Genomic DNA, 27,896 nt, shown 5'->3' on the forward strand with positions numbered 1-27,896 from the left:
TCAGCATCTCACATTGTTTGCCATGTGTAGTCATCGAGAGATGAAACGGAAGGGCAAATAGTAATACTGTACGACTGCTTCATTGACGGCTGGTGGTTATACAATACAACGGGAACACTGCAGATGGTGTAATCATCTAGTCAAACAGAGTGCGTGCGGGGTATACTGTAGGTTTCTCGCTTCTCAAGAAGCAGTCGCTATAATCATCATGGCAATGGGCAAACAACTCAAAGGTCAAATATGTCATCGTTTTATGCCTCTGAAGTAAAGTGCCACGGCACATCAGAGATCAATGTTGGCTAATGTGGAGGAGGATATTGACTGTCTCGCTTCAACAATCCAAATAGGCCTAGCAGTATTTATTTATTATCCAGACAGACTCTGTTGCTGATTTGCCATTATGAATGTCTGATGTGAATGTCTCTTTAGGGCCTTGTGAAACTCACTGTCAAGTTGTAGTTTTCCCTGACTTACAAAACTGGCATGTGAAAATGTTTTTTTTTTTTTTTCTTCCAAGGACGTTTTTGATTGTGGCAACATACTGTTTGTCTCTATTTCAAAATCTACTCTTTACCTTTTTCTGCTTGTGAACAACAACCATGCCATGTTAGCCATTTTTGGAACACAAGCCCATCACAGTACATTAGATGAATTGTGTCCAAAAGTACAGGTAGGCCTATGTTAAAAGTGTACAGTATCTAATATAGGCTAGTACAGTATATAGTATGTATCTAGAAGTGTATATAAAAGTGTGTCTATTTGTGATCCTTGTTGTGTCTCAACACAATTTGATTAAATTCGCGTTTGTGTTGAAAATCCTTCGATTAACAATAAACAACACATGTTTTAATTATTCTTGTCTCATGTAATGAAGGCTGTAATAGCAAGCCTATTACATTTGGCTTAAACTGAATGTGACATAGTTTTATAGCCAAAATTGAATTTTTGTTCAGAAAGAACCAATTGAGAAAAAAAGCTGGTTCAAAGCCCTGATCAGGATGACTTATTTGAAAAGTATCTGCTGTGTGCTATTATGACAACTACAGAAAGCCAGAAACAAAAGACAGAAAACTCGAAAATGGTCAGGAGAGTGTGAAGGTTAAACTTTTTAACACGTTCCTCATCTTGAATGCAGGAACCATCACTATGACGCCTACAACATGAAAGTACGAAACTGGAGTGTGCATTGTCTTCTGAAGGCCTACTGATATTCAGTCATTTACTTTTCTATTATACAGCAGTACTCTTACACTATACACAAAGTTCCTGTGGGAGAGAGTTGGATTGAAATGTTTTTTTTTCTGACCTCCTCAGAGGGTGAACTCGTCAATCAGGTCCAGTTGTCTCAAATCAGAACAAAAGTTGTCCAAACATATCTAAACATTGTTGAAGATGTATTTGTTCAGATGCAACCCCCCCTAAGTGCCTTTTCAGAAAATAATATTAATTCATTTTTATTTAATACAAAGCTATCAAAATTGCATATTTTTTATTTTATTTATGTCATATAACTATTGATATGTATTATAGGCGCCGACTTTTGTTTTGTCCCGTGGGTGCTCACGGTTCCCAACTGGGGGTCGCGACCCACAGAAACTCCCGTTTGTTTGCCATGCCTTGCTTTCCAACAACATAACCGGTTCATGAGTTGGTGACTTTATTTGAATGAGTAGGCTACATAATAAATGTATTCGAAGCTTATTTATTTTCGTTGTGGTTGTCAAATCAATAGGCTATTTTACAATAAAATCGCCTATATTTGAATTGAGATTGAAAATGGAATTGCTTTACATGGTGAAGGGCCTATAAATTGAACGCAAAGCCCAGATCACGTTTGCCGGTGCCTTTTTCTAGACGGCATTATGACTAAAGGTGACCGTGTTTAAAATGAATATAGGCTACACACAGCTGTCAAGCTAGAAGATCAAGATTTTCCTTGAGCATGCCACTAAAGCTAAATCTGCAGTCACGGACTATGCAGTCAGTTACTAAAATGAAACCATGCATGTGAAAGTTGTATGTCTTCAAATACATTTTTATGAAGCATAGCAGCATTGTGCAGTAGCCTAATAGAGTTCTTCAGCGGAAGCGGAAGCATGTAGTAGATTGTAGTCTTTCATGTTAGCATTTAAGGACGTCCTGGTTCCTATCGGCTTCCGGCCTCCATTGGGAATGAATAGGGGTAAATTTCAAATAAGCTCCGAGTGCAAGCACGCGCTTAGCGAACCCCCGCAAACTGTCGAGGGTGTTAAAAATAGGCTGTAGGTATGACATGGTTGATCATTTTGTGTCAAACTTCGACATAAATACGATGTTGCGTCCATATGCTAAACCCGGAAGCTTTTGGCGACTACAGAAACGGCGCCAGTATCTAACGGCATGTACGTGCGGAAGGTTGTACCCATGGCAACCAAAGGAAAGTATGTAGTTCGGAAGTTTTAATGATCAGAAAGGGGTTAGCAATATTGAATTATAATCGTCATGATTTAACATGTGAATACACCAACATGATGATACGATCCGTTCCACTAATGAGAAAGGGATGCGGGGGCACGCTAATGTTCGTTGTTGCCGTGCAACTTATATTTTTGCCAAACCTGAATCTCTATGGCGTTTTGCAATGTAAAAAATCGCCAGGGAACCGGTAGTCCAAACGCCGCATACAAGTTGACGTCAACGCTGAAGAGCTCTATACAGACGCCCAAAGAGGAACTCAATTGAAAACAATAACAGCAGCAGCAACGCGAGCGCCCACAGTGAATTCAGACTGGCGTTCAGTCACTTGCAACACAGCGTTCATACCACGCACTTCATGCGAGCTATGTTCAAACCAGGTCACAAACTCAGTCACAACTAAACCCAACAATGTTAGCAGCCAGAGCCGCATATAGCCTACAATGGCAAAACCATCCAACAGCGCACAACAAGCATGGATATGCAAAGGCTCAACTTGGTCATACCATCACTAAAGACCCATAGAGCATAGAGAAATATCAAATAAACAGCACACGGCGGTGCTACACATGGGATTAGCAGGATGACAGTGACTTACCATTTTGTAGTGGGCTAAACTTTCCAACTGCTATCCTTTGTAGGCCTATGTAAGAAGTCCTAGCTTGTAGTGAAAAGTAGGCTTAGATCCTTCGATAACTTCCATAACTTGTGAAATAATGAGCAACATAGGCCTAATTATACAGCTTCACGCGTAGTCTGACTCTGTGATAGAACTACTTCAACTTCGGAACCGTCTGCATAGACACTGCACTGTTCTGAAAACTCCAACCGGGCATTTTTAGTCAAGACTCCAACAGATATTTAGAGTAACAATGAAGCCTTCAACGGAATTTTAGTTATCTATGAGGGTTTTTTTTTACCCTAACAGACAACAAGCTTTATCAATATCTGCTATCTCGAAGAGGTCTGCTTTAGCAGCAGCAGCACGACTCATCAACAGTCCATTGGGCAAAAGCCCTGTATGCCATAAGGTCAATCCAAACATGTTTCTATGGTTAGGCTACTGATTGTGTACAAGAGCAACCGCAGAGGACAAAAAACGATCGGCGTGAAATAGCTTACATTAGGCATACAAGATGACATGTTTATCCCCTGACTGTTAACATTTTTATATCGACAAACAATTAAAAGCAACAGAAAATAAAGCAATATGTTTAATCTGCCAGAATGGATGGATCATTGTTCTGGAACCAACCCAGGCAGCCGGAAGAGGTCTCGAATTCTCTCGACCCGTCTACCCATCATGCTTTAAACAGTTTAGCATCTTCACAAATCAATCTATTTGAAACATTCTCTGACAGACATTAACTAAATATGCCTAAAATGAACGTCAGGATTTCACTTAAAACACAATACTATAATTATAATGTTTGCTTGTAGAGATTCTGCTGTCCCTGTATTATGGAAAGGATTAGACTTCACTGCCCACCGTGATGTATTTCAAACAGGATGGGTATATAAGTCTGACGATCTTCCAAATTCATTTGAGTCACGCTCAATAGCTACAGTAAGCGTGTAAAATTTAGAACTTCTCTCGCTGATCGTATTACTGTAGCGCACGAAGATGGCCATGGGTGCGCATGGGGTGCCCATATTTTCCGTGGGTGCCCACAGATTCTCGTGGGTGCCCGGGCCCTGGAGCACCCCCGAAGTCGGCGCCTATGATATGTATTATCAAGTACATAAATGTAAACCAAACCAACAACAGGGTTCTCTAAAAATATAGAAGTGCAGGTCTTCAGAAATGGAGTTAGGAGGTTCTGCATCTGAACTCTTCATTTACTCAAGATGCACAAAAGACAGTACACCATAAATAAAGCAAAGCGATACAATCAATGCATAAGTCTGATGCAAAGGTTCTGCAAGCAGCCACCTTGAAAGACAGACAACACATTTTTTTTCTTCCAAGGACGTTTTTGATTGTGGTGACATACTGTAGCTTATGTCTCTATTTCAAAATCTACTCTTTACCTTTTTCTGCTTGTGAACAACAACCATGCCATGTTAGCCATTTTTGGAACACAAGCCCATCAAAGTACATTAGATGAATTGTGTCCAAAAGTAGACAGCCCACCAGTCACAGCACACACTAGTGTTCCCCGGCACAGTTGGTTAGAAATAGTGCACTGACCTAATAGCACAAGGGCTGCTGGTTGCAACTCTTTGATCTCTTCAATCACACACTCACACACACAGTACTTTTAAAATAAGGTCTTAAGAAATGGTTAAGAACAGGGCAACACGGTGTACATTTTAGTCATTGATCTTGTGCTATGTTTTGTGTTGTGTCCCATCATAGCATGTTTTGTTGCTATATATTTTATTATTAATTCTAATCATCTTCCTTTTCAATGTCAATTCTGGTCCAAGGACTACAAATGAAAAATACTTTACCTTATGGTTATAATTTGTAAAATGAAATAAAATAAAATAAAACCCTCTCTGCCACCGTGACCTGTTGTTCACCCCACTCGGCCTTAGAGTCTAAAAACAAACCCTCCCTATTGTGGTTTTTCACACCCTTAAGTCTAATTCTCCATTTGCTTGAGTCAACAGAGTTGTGGTTATGTCACGTCCTATGTCTGATAGTCGCACAAGCCTTTACCCTAGAACATCTCATCTTGTTTTGCACAGAATCGTTGTCTAAAAACAGAAGCTTAGTTTGAAAACATGTAGGCTACAATTCAAGTGTCTGCTATACAGTAGGCTACATGACTTGCAGTCTCCACTGTTGCCAAAGGGAAATGCTCTTGTCTGCGAGTGTGTATGTAAATCTAATGTGTCCCCTAAAATAAGCTCAGTACTTTTCCATCTGAACCCTCCTCTGATAATCTTAATCTTATGTATGTCTGTTTGCTCTGTCATATCTTCAAATTGTTAGCACAAAGTTGGCCTGTTCTGTTCTTAATCATACAACAACACGTTTTTCTGTCCCTTTTCTATATGTGCTTTATGCATACAATTTAACTCTTTCAACTCTTTTTACGCCATTCATCACCAAAATCCACCACCTTCCCATGTGTCACAGCTGGCCTGGCTGGACCATTTAATTGTGACCACATCTGAGTATCCTACCCCATGTCTTACTCATGTTCATGTGTGTTTTTGTGCATGTGTTGTGCATGTGGTGGACTGTGTGGTGCATGTTGTGTAGGGGGCCTCATTGGCGTAACGCACTTTAGGCCCCCCTACAAGCTACCATGAATGGGCCCCCAAACCTAATATCATGTGGAGGGGGGATTTTGGAGACAACAAACTGAGATAATTGGTCACTTCAAATACTTTTCCAAATTGCAAATCTTTTAGACGGCGTGGGTAAGTGATGCACAACTGGGCGAACCAGGACACACTTGTCATAATCACAAGGCTCAAGTTTCCCACAGAACATTTGCTTGTCAAAGTGGCTGGTTGTTACACTAGAGAGCTGGTTGTGTGGCAGAGACATGTGACTATAATCTTTGGAAAGGCTATTCTGTGCAGATCCATAAAAAAATATGAAACCTCAAAAATGAATAGTAACAGCACTTTTTTGAAAAGCAACCTCATCATTTCAAAATTCAAATTCAGTCGTTCAAAATACAAAATCTTTGTCTTTTCAGAGGACCTAGTTAAGGGTGTTCATTTCCAAGGTGGCAGCACTTGTGCTGCTGTGTCACAATGACAATGGGAGTTGGAGTTTCCCAGATGGGCTTTCGCTTTCAGTTTTCACTTACGTAAGTGTTAAGTGCTGGGGCAAAGCCTGACAGTAGGACACATTGGAGGAAACATTCACTAATCAACAAAGCTCATGTGTGTTTGTGCATCTCACATCGGTTTGGTGCTCGTGTTGGGTAGCAACAGCATATGTGCTGTATGGGAGACTGCTTGCCTTGCCTCTGGTGATTGCTCTGTGTGCGTGTGTGTGTGTCTGTGTGTGTGTGTGTGTGTGTGTGTGTGTGTGTGTGTGTGTGTGTGTGTGTGTGTGTGTGTGTGTGCGTGCGTGCGTGCGTGCGTGCGTGCGTGCGTGCGTGCGTGTGTGCGTGTGTGTGTGCGTGTTTCTGTGCGTGCGTGAGTGTGTGTCTGTTTGTGTGTGTGTGTGTGTGTGTGTGTGTGTGTGTGTGTGTGTGTGTGTGTGTGTGTGTGTGTGTGTGTGTGTGTGTGTGTGTGTGTGTGTGTGTGTGTGTGTGTTGCAGTCTGGCTTTCATTAGCCTGGGGTGGAGCTGTGCGTAGCTTAATTGATGATACAAAGAAACACTCACTTAAAGAAACACTCCACTCTTTTTGGGCCCACTTTCAAAATCTCCCCTAGAGCTTACAGTTGAGTTCTGATGCTTTATAAAATCCCCTCTACTATTAGCTGTAGAATCTGTGGATCTGGTTGTAGAGTTCCCACGACTAGCTTAGCGATGAAACATTGAATTGGATTAGATAAGTTAGTCCGATTAAATGGTTTTAGGCTAAAAGTTAATAGCTAAAAAAGAAAAAGCTTCCGCCGGATGTGGAAATGGGCTAAATGGGTCTAAAAATGGTAAAACTCAAATGTTAAAATCCAAGGGAAACAAATCCAACAAAATAGAAAATAGAACAAAAGCGAGTGTTCCTCAACCCATTTTTAGCCTGGAGACACATAAACGCTGCATTCAGGTTCTTGAGATTTGAGGGGTTTCATTAAAAATGTGGGTATGTTAGAGCTGAATGAATTCTAGTGCAAACTGAGGGTCCTAGCTTTTAAATGCAACTTATTTCATGTTTGTATGTGCTTCGGAGGCTGAGATATTTGGGATTTAATAGGCAGTGGGCACTCTTTCCCAAAAAGGGCTTATGCTAAAATGGGTTAAGTGGTAGTCTGCTGTTTTGGCTGGCTGCTGTCCTGCTCCCTAAAGCTTGCCTTGCATCTTTATTACTTTTGTGGTGATCTTTATCAAGAATGAATGTGCTGTGCATCAGATTTGTTAAAAAAAAACAACAGTGCCGGTTACCATTTCCATACACAGCATATGGAACTCTGTATAAACTACCCCATTTGAAAATGTGCTTGTACTGTATTAAGTGGTTTCAGCGGAAGTAGATCTTTAAAAATGACACTGTTCCCTTTATGTTGTATTTACATCCACAGATATTGTTTTATTTCATGTAATAAATTGAGTTTAAACTTAACCTTAACTTAAATTAATTGGTGTGATCTCCCTTCTTTATCACTGTGAGCTAAGAGGATCCCCTCCCACCTGGACATATTATGATGAAGCTCCAGGCAGCTGGGAGTGTCTCGCTCGCCTCGGAGGCTGCCTTGCACTGGCGTAACGCAAGTACTTCAGGCCCCCCTGCAATACCAAGAATGGGCCCCCGAACGAAAAAAAGAGGGCCTAATATCATATGGAGGGGGCCCTTTTCTTCAAGTCAAGGGTCCATGTGGGCCCCCACTGCCTCGTATGGGCCCCCCTGCCTCGCGGGGGCTGCGGGGGTATACTTTACGCCCCTGCTGCCTTGGTAGAATGGGAATGAAGAAGCTCTGTTCAACAGCCTGCTCTACATTTCCACATCCTTTAAAAAGACAGAGAAATTGGTGCATTATTAAACATTGAAGTGTCCTGAGAAATTGAGAATAAGTAGGCTGCTATTCACATCAAATGAATTCTCCAAACCAAAATGAAATAGATTCACACATTGGCTTTCAAGTTTTGAAATGTACCCTCAAAGACAAATATAACTGGTTAAAACAAGGCTACTTTGGTTACCAAGCTTTTTCCCACATTAGGAATAGCCTATATTTTTTGTTCAGCACACTTTTATACAGCAGGATATAACACTTTAATGCCAGTGTGTCCATGTTGTGTTGTGTTGTTTGATTTACATTCACGCATGGCAGTCTGAGACAACACACGGCATGAAAAATGATGAGCTGTTCAACAAAACCGCAACAAAGAAGAGGGGGAGGGAAGAGGATTTCTCACTCAGGTACTACCCATAGATCAGCTAGTCACCATTTTCAGCTATTTATCCTGCTTTCTGCAGTGCTGCTGTGAGTGTGGAGCGATGGCCATGTTTTTCTAAATTTGTTTAGAGGAGCGCTCCAAGCACAGTTTTTCCCTTCTATTGATGCATTGCAAAGGCTCCAGGAAAAAAAGAAGTCCCCAATTCTGACTCACATCCCACATTATTTTCTTGTCTGGCCTTGGAGCTCAGCACGTCTTCAGGGGTGGGGCTTCAATCCAAGGTGATGAAGTGGTTGCTGCTGTGTTTGTGCAAGGAAATACTGTTTTAAGTCAGATATGATGTTTTTATTTCACTATGGCGAAATAAGCCTTTCAGTATACATGACTGCTGCTGTCGGTGTGGACCAACAACAACTGTATCGGAAGCTATTTCCTGTGATACCGAGATGGCCATTTGCTTTACATTGAGATTCACCTGTTAGATCACTGAAAGCATCCTCTTTGACCACACACATTGTTTACCCAGAAATATGTCATCAAAGACATGTAGGCCTACATGCAGTGGTGTAGTCTACATAGAACGCAGGTATAGCCACTTCAACATTTCAGGGATTTCAGTATACCCACTTAAAATTGATGATCCATTATTTAGAATAGCACAAATATATACAGTATACCCACCTCAAAAATGTTCAAATAAACAGTATACCCACCACAAAACAGTAGACTACACCACTGGGTACATGTCTGAGGATGCAGAGAACCAGCCAGAGTGTGTGTTTATCTCTACATGTGTGTGTGTGTGTGTGTGTGTGTGTGTGTGTGCGTGCGTGCGTGCGTGCGTGCGTGCGTGCGTGCGTGTGTGTGTGTGTGACATGTCAGGATTTCTGACTGAGCTCTCTTTGCTCTCTGCTCAGTTCTGATGTATTGATTCATTAATGTGATCCAGGTTCCTCTGGGGAGTCGCTGGGAAATTATTTTTGTTTCAGTGGGCCAGCCCCCACTCACTCACTCACTCCCTCACTCCCTCAGCGTAGCAACACCTCTCTAAACCGAGTGAGGAGATGTGATATTAGCTAGGTGGCTGAAGGAGCAAACACTCCTGACGCAGTGTTACCAGACTGGGTTTCCTGCCCAGTTGGGCTGTGTAGGATGGCCTTCTGCGGATAAAAATAAACCTATTGGCCAGGTTTTTCTGTATAGAAGGCGTCTCCAACGGTTACATACCGCCATTCAGACATACCGCCATTCCGACAAACACCGCCATTCTGACAAACACCGCCATTGAGACATACCGCCATTCCGACACTTCATACCACCATACCGAGACCAAGTTGCTTTTAGGGGAGCGAGCGTACACCTTCGACATGTCCGGAGCTGTGAACGTCAATGTCGGAATGGCGGTATGTCGGAATGGCGGTTGCCCCCCCGTCTCCAACGTGGTGCCCATGGGAGACACGTAGCCCTCCAGGAGCTTCTGAGGTGCCCACCAAGGATGTTGATAAATAGTCACAACAACCACAAGATTTTATTCACAGGTCATGTTTTTCTTGATTTTAAATATAATATTATTTCTTTATAACATATAGATGGATTCTACATTATTGTTTTCCCCTGACTGCGCAAAACTAGCTGCGCACAACAACTCAACCTCTGATTGTTGGAAACCGCTGTCTGTCAAAAAATTAGCTCACGTGGTTGACTGCCAGTGTCTTTCCCCTCTTCACAATACTGTATCTTGTTTACAAACACGGCGAACCCATGTATAAAGAACATTTCTTTATAGGCCTAATCCAGTGTTTCCCAACCTTTTTTGTGTCATGTACCCCCTTAGCCTTTTCGTTGTGCCATGAGTACCCCCTAACTCATGTTTTACATCACTATTTCTATTGCAGTGTGAGTATGCTCCATGCATTTGTTAAAATTATATTTTTCCAAGTACCCCCTGCAATGTGCTCGCGTACCCCTAGTGGTACACGTACCCCTGGTTGGGAAACACTGCCCTAACCTATCAGCAAATAATCATTCAATCATAGTGTGATTTGAGAACAATGTCAAGACATCAGTAGGGTATTTGGGTGCAAGTGGACCTGGCTAGGCGAAGGCGATATGTTATATTACTGGGGCATTATTGTCACATGCTTTTGATCATGTCGCATTTGTAGATTGTCATGAACCACTGTACACTCTGACAAAAAAACGTATTAAAAAAACTTTTAAAAAATCAAAAAGGGCATGTTTTTGTCCAGTACTGCAAAGGGGCAGGTGCTTTAGCACCACCATGTCCCTATCTGTGCACGCCTATGCCTCCCAGTGTATCACGGTGCTGCTGAACAGACCTGAAGATGTAAAGCATAGTGTGCGGTGCAGGTGGCTTGATTAACACTGTTCTCCTTCGACATCACACTGACGGATCACATTGTCTAGCTTCCCACAGTTTGCTACAGTATATAGACAACATAGCAGTGCTCTAGTATACAACACAAAGGAGTAAATTGCCTCCAACACAACACAGAACAACACGGGATACCAGTATGTGTGTGCTTGGGGCTGTGCCCAGAATCACACCATTTGTATTCTGCTGCCTTGCCACAGCAAGCATGTTAAATATACACAGTAGAGATGCACCTAGGCTACAGTACAGTATACACGTTGCTAAAATTAAAATGTTAATTTACAGTTTCCCCAGATTGTGTGAGGATAGTGGTAGGTTACATCATGTAGCATGATACAGCAACACGATAAAAAAAAAAATGCATCTTTAGTTGGAGTTTCTGTCTCCAAATTAGCATTCTGTTTGCTTGCACAAAGGGTAGCCTAACAGGAAAAAAAGAGTAGAAATCATTTCTTTGTTGAATTCACATCAATGCGTTATTGCTGAAAAGTAGTGGGTCTTGTGTTGATGCTGAGGGAACTGCTTTCAGTTGTTACCCAAACTCACCCTCAAAGCTTGTCTGTATTTTTGCTGCAATGTAAAAAGAAGACCTATTGGTCTTGCCAAATCCTTTATCAGGATTTTTGCTTGCACGCGGACAGAGCACAAGCAATGTTCCAAAAAAGAAAACATGAAAAATGCGTAGGCCTATACATGACATGTGACATGTCTCTTATATATGCTCATGGTGTGAGACAGACAAGAATGAAGGGGTACCAGGAGAAACGGGATCAGTTAGGATTGAATCACCAGCAATCCGTAGAAAGAAATTAGAAGAACTATTGCACAGCAAATGAATAGAGAACAGGAAAATGTACAGTAATAGCTTCATCCAACTTCCTGTTTTTCCCAAATAGCCAGTACACTCCTTCATTGACTTGTCTAATGCTAGGGACACACAGCAGGTGAAAACAGCGAGACGAAGAGAGGTTAAATTTTATGTTCCATTCTGACAGCTCAACTGTCATCAGGTCGCCACGGCGAATCAAATGGTATAAAACAGTTATGTTGCTGATTTGATTGGCCGCTGCAGGCGAAATTCGCTCCACATTTGAGTAATATTAAACTTGGTTGAATAATTTCGCTTCGCTTTGCTCCTGTTCGCTTGACTTCACGTCCCTTCGCCTCCCTCATAGGAACCAGCGAAGGGGCAAAGTTTCCTTCGCTTGGCCAAATTCGTCTACGTCTATGTGTCCCTAGCATCAATACCCTGAGAAACAGTGTCACCGCATCGACAAGACACTCCTGTGGCATCTCCAATCTGCTGCAGATAAAACAGCGCTTAGTTCCCAGTTCCCACAGTATGATTTATGCCAGGCCCTGCCCCGAATGCTGTATGGTGATGATGATAGCAGCTGCTGCATCCGGCCCAAACATCTCAGCAAGGCCAGGCAACCATTTTTTAACACACATACAACCTACCTGCCATGACGAGGCATCCTGGCAGAGTCATCACTTGTATCCACACACCCTCTACAGTATATCCATATCTATTTATTATCTAATACCAACAACATTCGTTGTCATTGGTGTGAATTGCATTAGTTGGAAAGGTTTTTTTTTTGTAAATAAAAAAGCAGGTCACCAGCAGTTTCCTGAACACATACCGTAGCACCATGTGACACAGATATTGCACATGATGGATGAACACTGCATTCCTCCTCACAGGAGCTACTACTTTACTGAATGCTGATGGCGAGGATCCTGTCGTGCTCTCTGTACTGCGCACACTGAGAATTAAAGGTATACATAGGCTACAACAGTATATCACTGAGAATTAAAGGTATACATAGGCTACAACAGTATATCACTGAGAATTAAAGGTATACATAGGCTACAACAGTATATCACTGAGAATTAAAGGTATACATAGGCTACAACAGTATATCACTGAGAATTAAAGGTATACATACGGTAGGCTACAACAGTATATCACTGAGAATTAAAGGTATACATACGGTAGGCTACAACAGTATATCACTGAGAATTAAAGGTATACATAGGCTACAACAGTATATCACTGAGAATTAAAGGTATACATAGGCTACAACAGTATATCACTGAGAATTAAAGGTATACATAGGCTACAACAGTAGCCTATATCACTGAGAATTAAAGATATATACATAGGCTACAACAGTATATCACTGAGAATTAAAGGTAGGCTACAACAGTATATCCCTCCAGTCACAAAACTGTTCCTTTATTGTAGGACAGGTCCTTTATGGTATCATGTTATTCCTACATTTGTGCCTTATTTAAAAAAGTATACAGTACTTTGGAAATTACACAATTGCTCCATGAAAGGGTCAGCGGCGATCACTCATAGCGAGTCTGATTGTCCTCCTGCATCACAAAGGGTCTGGTCATTTGTGGGGCCATCAGATGGTGAGTGAATCTGTGAAAGTGAAAAAGTGGAAGCCCATTGGGAAACTCCAACTCCCATTGTCATTGTGACACAGCACTCCACAGCACGCAAATGAACTCTGCACACTGCACACAACGAAATTGCATTTATGCCTCACCCGTGCAAGGGGGCAGCCCTCAGTGGCGCCCCATGGGGAGCAGTGCGGTGGGACGGTACCATGCTCAGGGTACCTCAGTCATGGAGGAGGATGGGGGAGAGCACTGGTTGATTACTCCCCCCCACCAACCTGGCGGGTCGGGAGTCGAACCGGCAACCTCTGGGATGCAAGTCTGACGCCCTAACCGCTCACTCATGACTGCCCTATCTAATCTAATCTAATCCTTGTTCCACAATCTCTACTGCATATGTCAGTATAAGTGCAGTCATAGGTAAGTGGTTAGGGCGTCAGACTAGCCCAAACTGTAGCCCAAAGGTTGCCGGTTTGACTCCTGACCCGCCAGGTTGGTGGGGGGAGTAATCAACCAGTGCTCTCCCCCATCCTCCTCCATGACTGAGGTACCCTGAGCATGGTACAGTCCCACCGCACTGCTCCCTTGGGGTGCCATTGAGGGCTGCCCCCTTGCACGGGTGAGGCATAAATACAATGTCGTTGTGTGCAGTGTACTTTGTGACAATGACAATGGGAGTTGGAGTTTCCCAATGGGATTTCACTTTCACTCATATGTAAATTGATGTCTTGAGGTTGTGGTTTGGTCAGCCGTTTTGGTGATGATATTCTCCCTTCTCACTCGCCTTTTGTTTCTGCGGCACGGTGGAGATCCTTTTCTTGCTGCGGTCTTCCTTATTAGACCATCCTTCTGCATTTGTGTCTTTTGAGAGCAGCCTCCTCCCTTGTTGAGGTTGAGGCGACACTTCCTGAGGTGTTCTTTGGTCATGTTTTTGGTAACACTTCATTTTAGGGATACATCTATTAGCACTAATACATACAATGTCCCTGTATAAGTAACTTGCAAGGCATGTACAAAGCAAAATCAAACATTTGTTAGGCATGTATTCGCAAATATCTTGTTCATGCACAATAAGGGATTTATTACCAATTTAACCTTAGTAAGGACCTAGTAGGCCTTAGCGTTTGCTTAGTACATGCCTTACAAGTTACTTATGCAGGCATTAACATTGTATGTATTAGTGCTAATAGATGTATCCCTAAAATAAAGTGTTACCATGTTTTTGTACCGCTTCTTCTGTTGTCCTTGGGTGCGCTTTCTTTCTTATAGTTGGTCGTATACACTCAGAATATGCTTTGGAAGGCAGTGGCTCGGTGTAGGCCCTATGTATTACGTGGCCTGTCCGTTGCAGCTGGTGCCTTGCAATAGTTATAGTGATACTGGCAATCAGGGCTCTAAATTAACACACGCCAACACGCCAAACACGGGTGAAAATTCATTTTGGCTAGTAGAAAAAAATACCTACCCGCCAATTTGGCTAGTAGCGCCCGAGTACAGTAACTTATGAACGGTAAACCGCTGCTCTGATGAACGTTATACGGCGAGATTTCCTACATTACCCATGGACACTAGCGTCACGAGGTAGCCTCCCACCGTGGGCTTTCCAGTGCATCGAGCGTCAACTCCATGCTGTTGCGCGCGCCAGGATTGAAAACATTTCAGACGACCAGGCCAGCCTTCTGTCAGCTAAGCTGCGCTCACACTATTCTGACAGGCAGCTCTCCTCCTATGCTCTCGTCGCTTTCGCTACAACCTTTTTAACGTCAGTACTGCTATTATTACTATATGAACCTTGCTGTAACAGGCTGCATTTTTAAGCAGCGAGACCCTGACCGTTTCAATAACAGGACTTACGCAGATTATGCATAGCGCTACTTCTGTTGTGTAGACGTTTTGTGCGAGTGATGAGAATGTGGCGGGGGTTAGAGCAAGGTTCTGTGTGTTGGTGAATGCTAGTAGTAATTGTAAATAGTGACGTTAAAAATGAGTGGTTGTGGAACGAAATAGCGACCAGGGCAGAGGAGAGCCGACTGTCAGAGTGTGACCGTAGCTGTCAGTTCAGTTGTCTTCTGAAATGTTCAGAGTCCTGGCGCAACTAAGTTGGAAAGCCCACGCCATCGAAAAGAAAAAAAAAAGCAACCAACGACGAAGCTGTGGAAGTAACAAAGGAAGCGAAGATTCCCGAGATATTATTTACTTTTAATTAAACTAGGCTTCTTGTCATTTTGTTGCGCATGGTAGAGAAGAGCTCCTCCTCTCTCCTCTCCTTTTCCTCTCATCTCTTCTCCTTCCTTGGGGTGTGCGTATGTGAGGTTTTGTAGTGTTTGGCTGTGTGCTTGGTTACTGTAGGCCTATGTTAAAGGTCTGTTATGTGAGTGGCTTGTGTGATGTGATTCAGCTGCTTTCAGAGGAATTGAACAAAAACTAATCAAATTAATTAGGCCTAAGTAACGAAAGTAAAAAATAAAGCAGAAGTTAAAAAATAATGAAAAAATATATAGCCTATAATATGCTTATTATGTAGGCATATAGTAGCCTATGCAGGCCTATAGTGTACAGTGCCCTCCATAATTATTGGCACCCCTGGTTGAGATGTGTTTTTTAGCTTCCAATTATTTTATTTTTTTTCTAAATAATATGGGACCTCAATGGAAAAAAAGAGAAAAATCCAACCTTCGATACAAGTGCATTTATTCAGTGGGGAAAAAATCCCACATAAAGAAATAATTATTTGACATCAAATAATGTGTGTCACAATTATTAGCACCCCTGGTGTTAATATTTTGTACAACCCCCTTTTGCCAGCAAAACAGCACCTAATCTTCTCCTATAATGTTTCACAAGATGGGAAAAGACAGAAAGAGGGATCTTTAGCCATTCCTCTTTGCAGAATCTATCTAAATCATCCAGAGATCTGGGTCCTCTCCTCTGTACTCTCCTCTCCAGCTCACCCCACAGGTTCTCAATGGGGTTGAGGTCAGGGGACTGAGATGGCCATGGGAGGAGCTTGATTTTGTGTCTGGTGAACCATTTCTGTGTAGATTTGGCCATATGTTTAGGGTCATTGTCTTGCTGAAAGACCCAGTGACGACCCATCTTCAGCTTTCGGGCAGAGGGCAACAGATTTTGATTTAAAATGTCCTGGTATTTCAAAGCATTCATGATGCCATGCACCCTAACAAGGTCCCCAGGGCCTTTGGAAGCGAAACAGCCCCACAGCATCACTGACCCACCCCCATACTTCACAGTGGGTATGAGGTGCTTTTCAGCATGCGCGTCTTTCGTGGCACGCCAGACCCACTTAGAGTGTTTGTTGCCAAAAAGCTCAATCTTGGTCTCATCTGACCAAAGCACACGGTCCCAGTTGAAGCCCCAATACCGCTTCACGAACTCCAGACGTTTGTGTTTATGATTGTGAGTGAGGAAAGGTTTTCTCCGTGCATGCCTCCCAAACAGCTTGTTGGCCTGTAGACAGCGTCTGATGGTTGATTTGGAGACTTTGTGACCCCAGGATGCTACCATTTGTTGTAATTCTGTAACAGTGAGCTTTGGAGATCTTTTGATTTCTCTTACCATCCTCCTCACTGTGCGTGATGGCAAAATAAACTTGGGTCCTCGTCCAGGCTTGTTTACCACTGTTCCAGTTGTTTTGAACTTGTTAATTATTCCTCTCACAGTGGATATGGGCAGCTGCAGTTGAGTGGCAATCTTCTTGTAACCTCTGCCTGACCTGTGAAGGTCGACGCACATCTGCCTCACTTGTATGCAATGTTCATTTGTCTTTCCCATGTTTAAGAGTGGATAAGAGAAATGGCCTTGGTGTCACGTCATATTTATACCCCAGGGAAACAGGAAGTGATGAATTACTAATTAAATGTTCCTACATACTCTGGTAAACTTTGTAAACTACTGTAGAAATGACAGAAATGCTTCAATTATATTTATTTCCTGGGAATTGTTAAGGGTGCCAATAATTGTGGAACAGGTGATTTAATGAAAAATAATTATTTTTCAGTCAGGGATTTTTTTTTCTTCTTACAATTCATTTGAGTTGAAGGCTACATTTTCCTACAATTTTCAGTGTGACAGTATTCTTTTGCAATAAACACGGAATTTATTTTAAGGCTTTTAACACATCTCAACCAGGGGTGCCAATAATTATGGAGGGCACTGTATCTGTGTTGTAGAAACAGTTGGACAAAATGACCATTTAATTAGAAAAAAAAACTAGCCTAATGCATAGTTTATTTTGGTGAGATAAAAAAATGGCTTGTTGAACTTCTGTTTGGCTGGTAAGAAAAAATATCCACTAGCCAAATTGGCTGGTGGTGGAAAAAGTTAATTTAGAGCCCTGCTGGCAATGTTGTCTTCTTCCAAGACACTAGTTTTAGTACGTCTGTCCTCCCAGCTGATCCTAACAAAGGATCTTGAGTAGGCATCGCTGGTGGTATTACCCCAGAGCTTTGAGATGTCTACAGGAAGTCCAGCTATCAGCACTACCATTGAGCTTGACACACACAGTACACCTTGACAGACCAACAGTTTGGTCTTAGTCTAAATGTCTTTGCCTTAGCGCAGAGCCCATGTTATAACCTTACTGTCACCAAAATTGTAATGGCTATGTCTTAATCTATTATTTAAGGCTCTCGCTACTGTCATAACAATGTTGTTATGGTAGTTGCATATTTTCAGCAAGTAGTGAATAGGCCCGCCAGCAACCCCATCTGCACTAAGAGGCTACTCTAGCAAAGGCTACTGCTCTAGTGGCAAGCAGCAATAGTTCTTTCACTTCTCTTTTGTGTGGTGATTTACTTACTGGAGGAGTCTGCAACTTCTGCAAAATGCAAAGATGAAATATTTGCCTGTTATTAACTACACTTGGTATTACAGGTTTGTTAACCTACTGTGAATGCTGCTTGAGTGTAGTTTTGAATGGTGGGGTGAGTGAAACATTCGCAAAAGCCATGGATAAAATAAGGAGTGTGTTTAACAGCTCTGGTAACTCTTACTGCACAGAATATAGAGATCTCCATGTGGAGATGCCCCTAACTTTCCTTAAGTAGGCTACTGTCTCTGTCTGTTACCCCAGTACCCCAAGAATTGTTTTGGTTGCAGTCACACAGAATTCTCCTTCGAACACAATTTTGACTGCTGGGAAACTGCTGTTTGAAATGACAGTGAAAGGCAAGCAAATGTTTAAATGTGTTAGAAATATTTACGCCTGCCGGACATCGCCCCCCCCCCCCCAAAAAAAAAAAAACTAAACAAAAACAGAACTCAACAATAGCCTACTATCTTTTACAGTTGTTTTCCATGTCTGCAAGCTACACATCAATGCAAAATACATACATATCACAAACAACAGTGAAGTAGAACACATTTTCCATCACACCAATCATGCTGTTAAATTACGGTAAATGTTGCAACTGCTATGCTTTAGGAATGCACCACATCACACCAGCTCACCTTATGAGCTCACAGATGGCACTAGTGCCGATTCTACTTAAAGAACATGGCCGTCCGCTGGGAAAACAGCGGCGTCAGCCAACGCTTTGACCACGTGGGCGCCGCGGCAGCCCTTTGTTGTGTACAGATCGGCTTTAGTTTGCTGTAACACCTGCTATTTTAAACATTTACATAAAGCTTATATGGCGACTCATTGGGTGATGCAGTGATGCACTGTATGTGTCTACAAGATATGGTGTGGTAATGACCATGCTTTTATGTCCCAGATGCAGAAGCCAACTTGAATATATACAGTATATAGCTAGTTGTTGTTTTCTTCCTTGAACTAACACAGCTAGACGTAATGTTTATTTCAAAGAGAGGCACACATTTCTGGGTTGGATTCAGGTGCAGCACATTGCATATTATATACCGTATTTATCTTGTATGTGATCCATGAGCCTCATAATGTCCCCATATAACCACAATCTGTCGGTCTGAATATATCTCACATGTCACCTAAGAAAAAGGCATGGCTCATAAATGCTCTCCTCTCTCTGTTTGCTGATGTAGGTTAGAGTTAGATACTCAGGTCATCCATTTCATTTCACACAAACTCAGACTACAGCTGTGTCGTGCAGCCAGTGCAACTCTGCTTGAGTACCAGATTCGATGCTTGGGCACACTCTCACTGGTTTGCTTTGCATTACTGAAGACTAGACAGTAGTGCTACAAACAACACAGTGGTTCTGGTGTTACAGAGGAGATATACACATGGAGGCCAAGTCAGGCTATGGCAGGGTCAGAAAGGCCGGCCTTTACCACAAGTTGTTTACGGTGTATGGCTAACACTCTGTGTGTGTGTGTGTGTGTGTGTGTGTGTGTGTGTGTGTGTGTGTGTGTGTGTGTGTGTGTGTGTGTGTGTGTGTGTGTGTGTGTGTTTGTATAGGTGTGTCTGTGCTTGTGTGCATGCATGCGTGCGTGCGTGTGTGTGTGTGTGTGTGTGTGCGTGTGTGTGTGTGTGTGTGTGTGTGTGTGTGTGTGTGTGTGTGTGTGTGTGTGTGTGTGTGCGTGTGCGTGCGTGCGTGCACGCGCGTGTGTGTGTCTGCGTGTCTGTGTGAGAGAGAGAGAGAGAGAGAGAGAGAGAGAGAGAGAGAGAGAGAGAGAGAAAGAGAGAAAAAGAGAAAAAGAGAGAGAGAGAGAGGAGGGGAGAGAGAGGGTGTGTGTGTGTGTGTGTGTGTGTGTGTGTGTGTGTGTGGGTGTGTCTGTGGCTGCTTGTGTGCACTCATCTGTATGAATGATGAAGTCAAGGCCAGATCTTTGCCTTTCTCCAAAGGGTAAGGCATTTTAGGTCAGCTTAAGTTGTTTGCAGCGGGGGCTTTATTCATAATTCATATGTCTTGCAAGGTACAGTATCACTCCTCTGCAAAACTGACCTGAGCACAGTAATGTGTTGTTTTGTGCTACCACCACATCCATAGAATATAAACGTGTTGCATTCTCTACATTGATTTCCTTCATCGGGTTTCTCCTTAGCTGAAATTGGAGAAACCACACATTTTTTTTTGCCTGGTTTAGAAAAAGCCTTTTTCCCTCAGTTTCTAAATGTTGAATCTCAATAATAACTGTATCAGTAAAAGCTGTGTGGATGTGGGCCATATGTTCCAGAAAATGATAGCGTAACACAATTAATCAAGCATCAAATGTGAGATGTAGCGTGGTGACAGAAAAATCAATGTGGATCTTTTTTTTTTGCTGATCACAATGTTTTGGTGAGTGCAGAGATCTGAAAGAGGTTAACGGCAACAATACAAGCACTTTAAATGGAATAGCAGTGTGGTGGCCAAGTCTGTAAAAACGGTCAACAATCATGATAGTCCAACCCTAAAAAAATGTTTGTAAATGAGTAATTAAGATTAAGAACCAAACTATGACTGCACAGTGGAGTGGGAATCGACTTCTTCTACTTGATGAGTTTTAGGTGTGTTTGCCTGTGGAATAGGAATACTTCTCTATAGCCTTCTGGTCTTTGGAGGACAAACTGCCAGGACCCATGTGACTGTGCTGTGTCTGCTGTGTTAACATAGTATGTCTTACTCATTTACAAACATTTGTCAATGTTTTGTTGATCATTAGTATTTTTATAAAGCTTTTCGGGGTAGTAATTGGAACGTGTTGCCCATTTATTTGTACTGTCAGTGATATCCTGCCTGTCTTACTGTAAAAGAGGCGCTAGCCGTGAATAAGTCATTAACAGGTGAACCGGCAGAAAATCGCACTTCTATTCAGAATGTCTAGCTGACAGCCCTGAAGAAACGCAATGAAAAAATAACTGTATGTAAAATCTGACCACATATGGTATTCATGTTTGCAATGACTGCTGTCCCTCCAGGAATGTATAGCCCAGGGTTATTCAAATGGCGGACATGGGGTCAGATGCGGCCCTTGGACAGCAAGGTTCTGGCCCCCCACAAGCCCCTTGAAATACAGAATTGTTTTTCGGAATTTAGAGATAAAAGTATGGGTTCCTTTATCGTGCTGAAACGGGACGCGGGACATTAAAATGCAGGAAATTATTTTTGGGGGAGGACCCCCAGACCCTCCACTTCAATGAAGTGTCCCATATTTTTTCCATTGACAGTCGGCATTCATAATACATACATATAGTTCGGCCCCTTTACTGGGAAATTTGAAAAACTGGCCCTCGTTGACATTTAATTGAATAGCCCTTGTATAACCCAGAAAAATGTGCATAGGGTAGACTACTAGGGTATTACTACTAGGTAGACTACTAGGGAATTACTTGTACAACCAAGCCCTTGGCCATGTCTACAAAAAATGGTGCAAATTAAGTTTGAAGTACAAACTTATTATTATGAGTCCAGAGTAATTAAGTGAGCAATAAGGAATGCATGGTAAGATGTGGGTATGTGTGAACGCGTGGGCAGATAAATACTAAATTGGACTCATTTCTGGAGCTTGAGTAGGCTTCAGCTGAGCTGACATGACTCTCTATCAAGGTGTGGGCTGACAGAGTGAAAATGATTGTGTTTCCAAGAAGCAAGAGAATGGGAGAATGAGAACGAACGGCTTGGAGAGCACTTACACTTTCTGGGGATCTGGAGGTGGGGTACATCCCATTCATCCGTCCTCAATGTTCTCAAGTCCTTGAGTCGTTGTTTCTTCCATTCTTCTTACCTCTTATCCTCAAAGAAGGAGTCAAGGGAAGAAGAGGGTGAAATGTCAACGTCAAAAAATGTTGTGTGTTGATAGTGTTTTGATTCAGGTGTAGATTATTTTTTTATTTGTCCCTAAAAAAGGAAGCTCATACTGTACACTCACAGAAAAAGACAAGTGGTCAACTAAAACTTAGCCTTCATCAGAAAAAAATGCCAACCAAACGCCGTTCTGGATGTGACAAATACACAATACAACAGAAATAATAATACAACACAACATAATATAACAGAAATACCAGCAGCGCAGATATATTATTTGGGTCGATAAATGGAATATGGACTGAAAACAAGCGCTCCCAAAGAGAAATAGACTGGGGTTTTCCTCTGTGTATTTCTGCGATATTCCACTGAAGTTAAACCCAGTATTGCTAAAGTTCATCTCTTTTTTCTTTTTTTTTGCGGTGCACTCTTCTCAATGTTCTCTCTGTTCTCTCTGTGGCTCCTTATACTGTATGTAATCTATTTTTTTATACTTTCACTCACAGTGAGATCCCTAGAACTGCTGGTGCCACCCAAACCACAACCCCCCCCCCACACACACACACACACACACACACCCATGGCTCTCCCCCCGCCAGGCTGATGGGGACATAGGGGGAGAATGACAGTGGACAGAGGAGAGAGCACACACAAACAGACACAGACACAGACACAGACACAGACACACACACACACACACACACACACACACACACACACACACACACACACACACACACACACACACACACACACACACACACACACACACACACACACACTCTCTCTCTCTCTCTCTCTCTCTCTCTCTCTCTCTCTCTCTCTCTCTCTCTCTCTCTCTCTCTCTCTCTCTCTCTCTCTCTCTCTCTCTCTCTCTCTCTCTGTCACTACTCATCATTTTGGGACAGATGGAAAAGGAATATGATAGTTCCCCTGCCCGTTGCCATGGGGTTAGGCCTGTGCCAGCTCCTTGACAACCACAACCCCTAACACAATAAAAAAAACCCCGCAGTGTTAATATATCCCAAAGTTGATATACGTAACGTATTCCAGACTATATTGGGTCCTACAGTACTCTTTAAGTGTTGAATCAACACTATTTTTTTTTATTTACTATGAACTTTCCCTCCACTGGCACGTCTGTGCCAACTCCCAGACGGCCACACCCCTCTCTGGCCCCCACAGCTAGCTAACTCTTCCCCCATCGGCACGGCACTCTCGCTGCTCCCCTGATTGCTAATTATGAACACCTGTTCAACCCTTTAGCCTGCTCAACAGCCCTGTTCCCCCTCGCTGTCTGTCTGGCTGCCGCCTGTTCTGAGGCAGGAGGTACAGTTTAACTCCCCCGTGACCTGCCCCGTCTGTTCTCTGGCGTTTCTCGCCAGAAATGCCGCTCAAACTCACTTTCTTACATTCCACATCTCCTCGTCTTAATCTCAGGTAATCACACAGAGTTTGGTCTTCAAGATCTTCCTGCGTTTGGTCTCCCCATGCTTTTCGAATCAGACCTTGTTCTACCAGTACTACCTCTCTGTTTCTATGAGTTTTTTTTACGTCTTTGTTATTCAGATAGCACAGCGAATAGAGAGAGACAGGAAGGAAGTGGGTGAGAGAGATGGAGAAGGGGTTGGGAAACGACCCAGCCAGGCATGGTTCAAAGTATGGGTTGATGCTCATACATATATGGCACTTGTGTATTAGTACACTATCCTGCAGCCAGGGGTGGATCTAGCCGTTTTCGGGCCCCAAGACAAAATATCAACATGGGGCCCTCAAAAGTCATTATATAGACATTAAATTCTGTGTTTTTGTGCTTTGTTTTGTCTCATATCATATATATACTTATGATTACTTTACAAATTAAGATCCAGCCTATTTTTGTGTGTTTATCGCTACTGTTGTGACAGTTAGGGCCACTAACGAGTACAAATTTGGTCTGGGCCCTAGGCAATTGCCTAGGTTTGCCTAATGGAAGGTCCGCCTCTGCTTGCAGCAGCTCTGCGACGTCAATGTTTTTAGTCCCTTTTTGGATAAACTGTGTTTTTTATCGTCAAGCTGCTCATGAAGCACAAGCTTGTGTTCTCTGTTATTTTCTTTGCCTAATAAACAAAGCACAATCTTTGATAGCCTTGATCGCTCTAGTCCTGCTCTAGTCTAATATGCGGACACTGTTTTACAGCAGCATCATATTCAATCCAATTCAGTCAAATCATAGAATTTTATAGCAACCGATTTAATTCAATCACCAGTCAACAGTTTAATCTGATCACCAGAACTACTACACAACATGGTTATAGCCATTGTGATACAAAGAATGATTTAGTTCCAGTTGCATGGGCGTAGGAAATGCTGTGCTTTTTGAACATTGTTATGTGGTTTATTCCAAACAAATGGTGACACACACAAGGCCCAATTTGGCTGAAATTGAGCAGACATTATGCCATCTTGAAATGCAAACCCAATTCTGGAACGAGAAGGGGAAAAGCAATCACCACCATGCTCTGTTTTATGACACTGCAGTGCTCGCAAAGTATCTGATACAGACATGAAATCCAAGAGACTCACTGACCTGAAGATATGGGGCCAGCAAAAGACACTGTTATGTTGATTTGAATTCATCTACCATCATGACAAATGATGAAACATTATAATGGAAATCATAGAACATTTTAATTAACCTCAAACCCCCACATCAAAGCCGTCTTACAATCAGGAAACTGACTTTGATCGATCTATCAAGTCTTCTGATTGGAAGATGAAATGGCTGGTACAAATCCTGTGTCTCAAATTACCAAACAGTAGGATGGAGGAACTATCATCACGGCCGGAACTTCATTGGCCTCATTGAAATCAAACAACACTCGGCCAACCTCAATCAATACAGCACAGTCTCCCTGTTTGGTGAATGGGGAAATGGAACAGACTGTGGCCCTTCCGTGGCCAACCGGGGGGGCACTCGTCTGACATGCGGCCGACTCGGGTTTGATTCCCGGCCCGGGTCCACTCCCCGTCTCTCTCCCCATTCGCTTCCTGTCCACATCTCAAACTCTCCTGTCGTCAATAATGTTGTAAAAGACCAAAAAAATCTTTTAAAAAAGAAATGGAAAAGACTGCATTTACATAGCGCATGGAGTATCCAAGTGCTTTACATTGAATACAAAATACACATGAAAGAGAAAGACAAAGACAAAAGCAAGCCAGACACCGTAAAAACCCCTAACCAAGGGGGTTGTGCTTCTCACCCCTCTCCACAGCAGTTAGTCCATCTTGCTCCTGATTCCTCTCTCCCCAGGAGAGCGGCAAGACAGGAGTTGCTTCTCCAACATGTCGAGGGGTCACACCTGCAATCATGTCACCACCACATAGTATTACCGACAACAACACAATGACAATGTCTTCGCTTTTGTAACTGTCTGATTTTTTTGTGTGTTTTTTTGGGAGGTTTGATTGGTATATTATGGCATTGTAGGTATGTGGGATTAAAACAAAGCCTGACTGAAACTGAAGTTTTTTTTCCCCGCTTCACACTTTGCAGTGTGAGCACGAACACACACACACACACACACACACCCCACACCACACTGAGACGGAGTCTTATCCGCAGCAGGTCTTGAAGTGCATGGATGACACTTGCTGCTTTTTTCATTACCGGCCCAAAAAAAAAGAAGCTTCCTTTATCTCCTTTCATGAGAACGAGGGGATAGTCAGAGACCTCCCCCACGTACTCATACAAGGATTTCAGGAGGCCGGCCGCCATCTTACCCTGAAGCTGCATCCTCCATCCGTCTACCCCCCCCCCCCACCCCCACCCCCCGCCTCATCTTATTTTGAAGACTTCTTTGAATCCTACCAATACTTGCTTGCTGCCAATTGGAATTCTCCACACATCGCCTTCTCCTGGTCACTGCAACACACATTGTTTAATAATGCACTTCACTGAAGCCTGCAAATAGCATTGCTGATGGACCAAACATTAGCTGAAGCGACGAGATCCTCACTTATAATTTTGTTTAGTAGAGATACCAAATAAATGCAACAGTGCTTTTGAAGTTTCCGTATATATTTGAAAATTTCAGATGCCAAACCCTCTACTGGTACGTAAATGCCTTCATCCCCAGGAGAAATGAGTGTGAATTCTGTCTACATCTAGTTATGGAAATAAGACATGTTGGTGGGACAAAAAAACTGAAAAAACACGCTCCACTGTGAGTAAAATATCTATATGGAGCCCACTGATATAGTTATTCTATTTATTTGTTGTTGTTAGGTTGTTGTTAATGTTACTGATTTAAACATTTGCCCTTCTTGACTGTTGTATTTATTTAATGCTTAGATATTCATGTTGTTTGCATCATATTTCTATATTGTACTGTAGGCTACTAAGTTAGATACGGCCCGTCTAAGTTGGTAATGAGAATATGTTGGGGTAGGGCAGAGATGGGCAAACTCAGGCCCGGGGGCCACATGCGGCCCACTGAGTCATTTCATGTGGCCCACAAAGCCTTTTCAAATCCAAAGTACACTCACACCTAACATTCTAGAAAAAGGAAAGGGTGTTGCAGGTGTGAGATTAATCGAGGTCATCTAAATATTGCAATGTCCATGAGTGAAATCACCAACAAGTTATGTCAGTGTAGCCTACATTACAGTATTTTCTTATTATTGGCACAGGCATGTTGTCTACAACATCTGGCCCTACGATCCATATTCTACACCCAATGTGGCCCTCAGGCCAAAACAATTGCCCAACCCTGGGGTAGGGGGTCTGCAAGAAGAGCTCATCTTTGCACCATCTGTGGTTGGGGTATCAGTGTGATTGCAAAGACATTTCATTCCTGCGGTGTTTATCGGCCCTTGCTAACTTTTGTAGCTAAGTGTGTGTCTGTCAGTGCGACGAAGGCACGCATGCCCAGTAGTGGTTGCCGGGGTAACCAATCACTTCCTCAACTTGTCAACTGAACGATGCTGGGCAAAGGAATTGTTATTAAAGTTTTTAAAAAGAAATTCGGTCAGCGATTAAGTGTAACAGTGTTAGATAAGCAATAAGCCACTTGAGGTCGTGGGTTGTGCTTGATTTACAATGGGTAAGGGGACGTTCACGTCCACTCCCCTTACTCGTTGTAAATTGATCGCAACCCACAGCCTCTCGTGGCTTATTGCTGAAGTATAGCCCTTCTGCATTCCTTTATGAAGGGAAATATCAGTAAAATATGGCGTGATTAGGCCATAATAGGCTCCATTTTAAAAACCACACCAACAGCATATCACAACCACACCATACAGTTAAGCATCACAATTTGAAATGTTTCCATTTGTATCTTTGGTGGTTTTGAAGGGAAAAATGGATTTAGAGGTTTTTGTAGTCAAGGCACACAAAAAAAAAGAAAAAAAAGTAGGCTAATGTGGCTCCCACTTCAGCTACTAGCTAATAGGGTGAATAAAATAAAAGTAGGCTTCCATAGGAATAACTGCTTAAAAAAATAACCTGATTTACATCATCTGGCTGCGTTCAGCAACTAGGCTACACGCGAGGGCAGGAGTCAGGTAAGATCAAAAATGGCCTTTTTCTCAAAAAGTGGTCAAGTGGATTTAGAGGATTTACGTAGCATCTTAACTCTTTATTGGTAACATACTCTGTGCTATTTCAAATGACTCCAGTGGGTGGTTTATGAAAGGTTTAGAGCTGGTGCAATAGTTGGTAATGCTTTATAACTCATAAGCTGCTTCATCACCCTATTGACTAAATATGGTATAAGCTGTTGTTGGCCAAATACGGTATAGACCAATTTGGTCGTAACTGTTATCTAGCCTTAGTCTAAGACATAAGTGCAGTGGCGTAGCAGCAAATTTTGGGCCCTATGTACAATCAGCTCCAATGGACCCTCATATCTTCATAATTCGATTTGTGTGTGGGCCGCCTAAATACATGGGGCCCTGGTCACTCAGTCACACTTTACCCCCCTGAACGACACCCCTGCATAAGTGAGAACGGAAGGG

General features: G+C 42.6%; 1 protein-coding gene across 1 annotated transcript in view; it reads left to right on the forward strand.

Moving 5' to 3' along the window:
- Positions 1 to 18,748: 18,748 nt before the first annotated feature.
- LOC134464981 (uncharacterized) overlaps positions 18,749 to 27,896 on the forward strand; it is a 29,706-nt gene continuing 20,558 nt past the window's right edge. The window contains exons 1-2 of the mRNA XM_063218341.1: positions 18,749 to 18,846; positions 26,724 to 26,749. Coding sequence (XP_063074411.1) covers positions 18,749 to 18,846; positions 26,724 to 26,749 — 124 coding nt within the window. The remainder of the gene's footprint in view (positions 18,847 to 26,723; positions 26,750 to 27,896) is intronic.

This window comes from Engraulis encrasicolus, chromosome 2, assembly GCF_034702125.1.
Source record: "Engraulis encrasicolus isolate BLACKSEA-1 chromosome 2, IST_EnEncr_1.0, whole genome shotgun sequence".
NCBI classification, from domain to species: domain Eukaryota; kingdom Metazoa; phylum Chordata; class Actinopteri; order Clupeiformes; family Engraulidae; genus Engraulis; species Engraulis encrasicolus.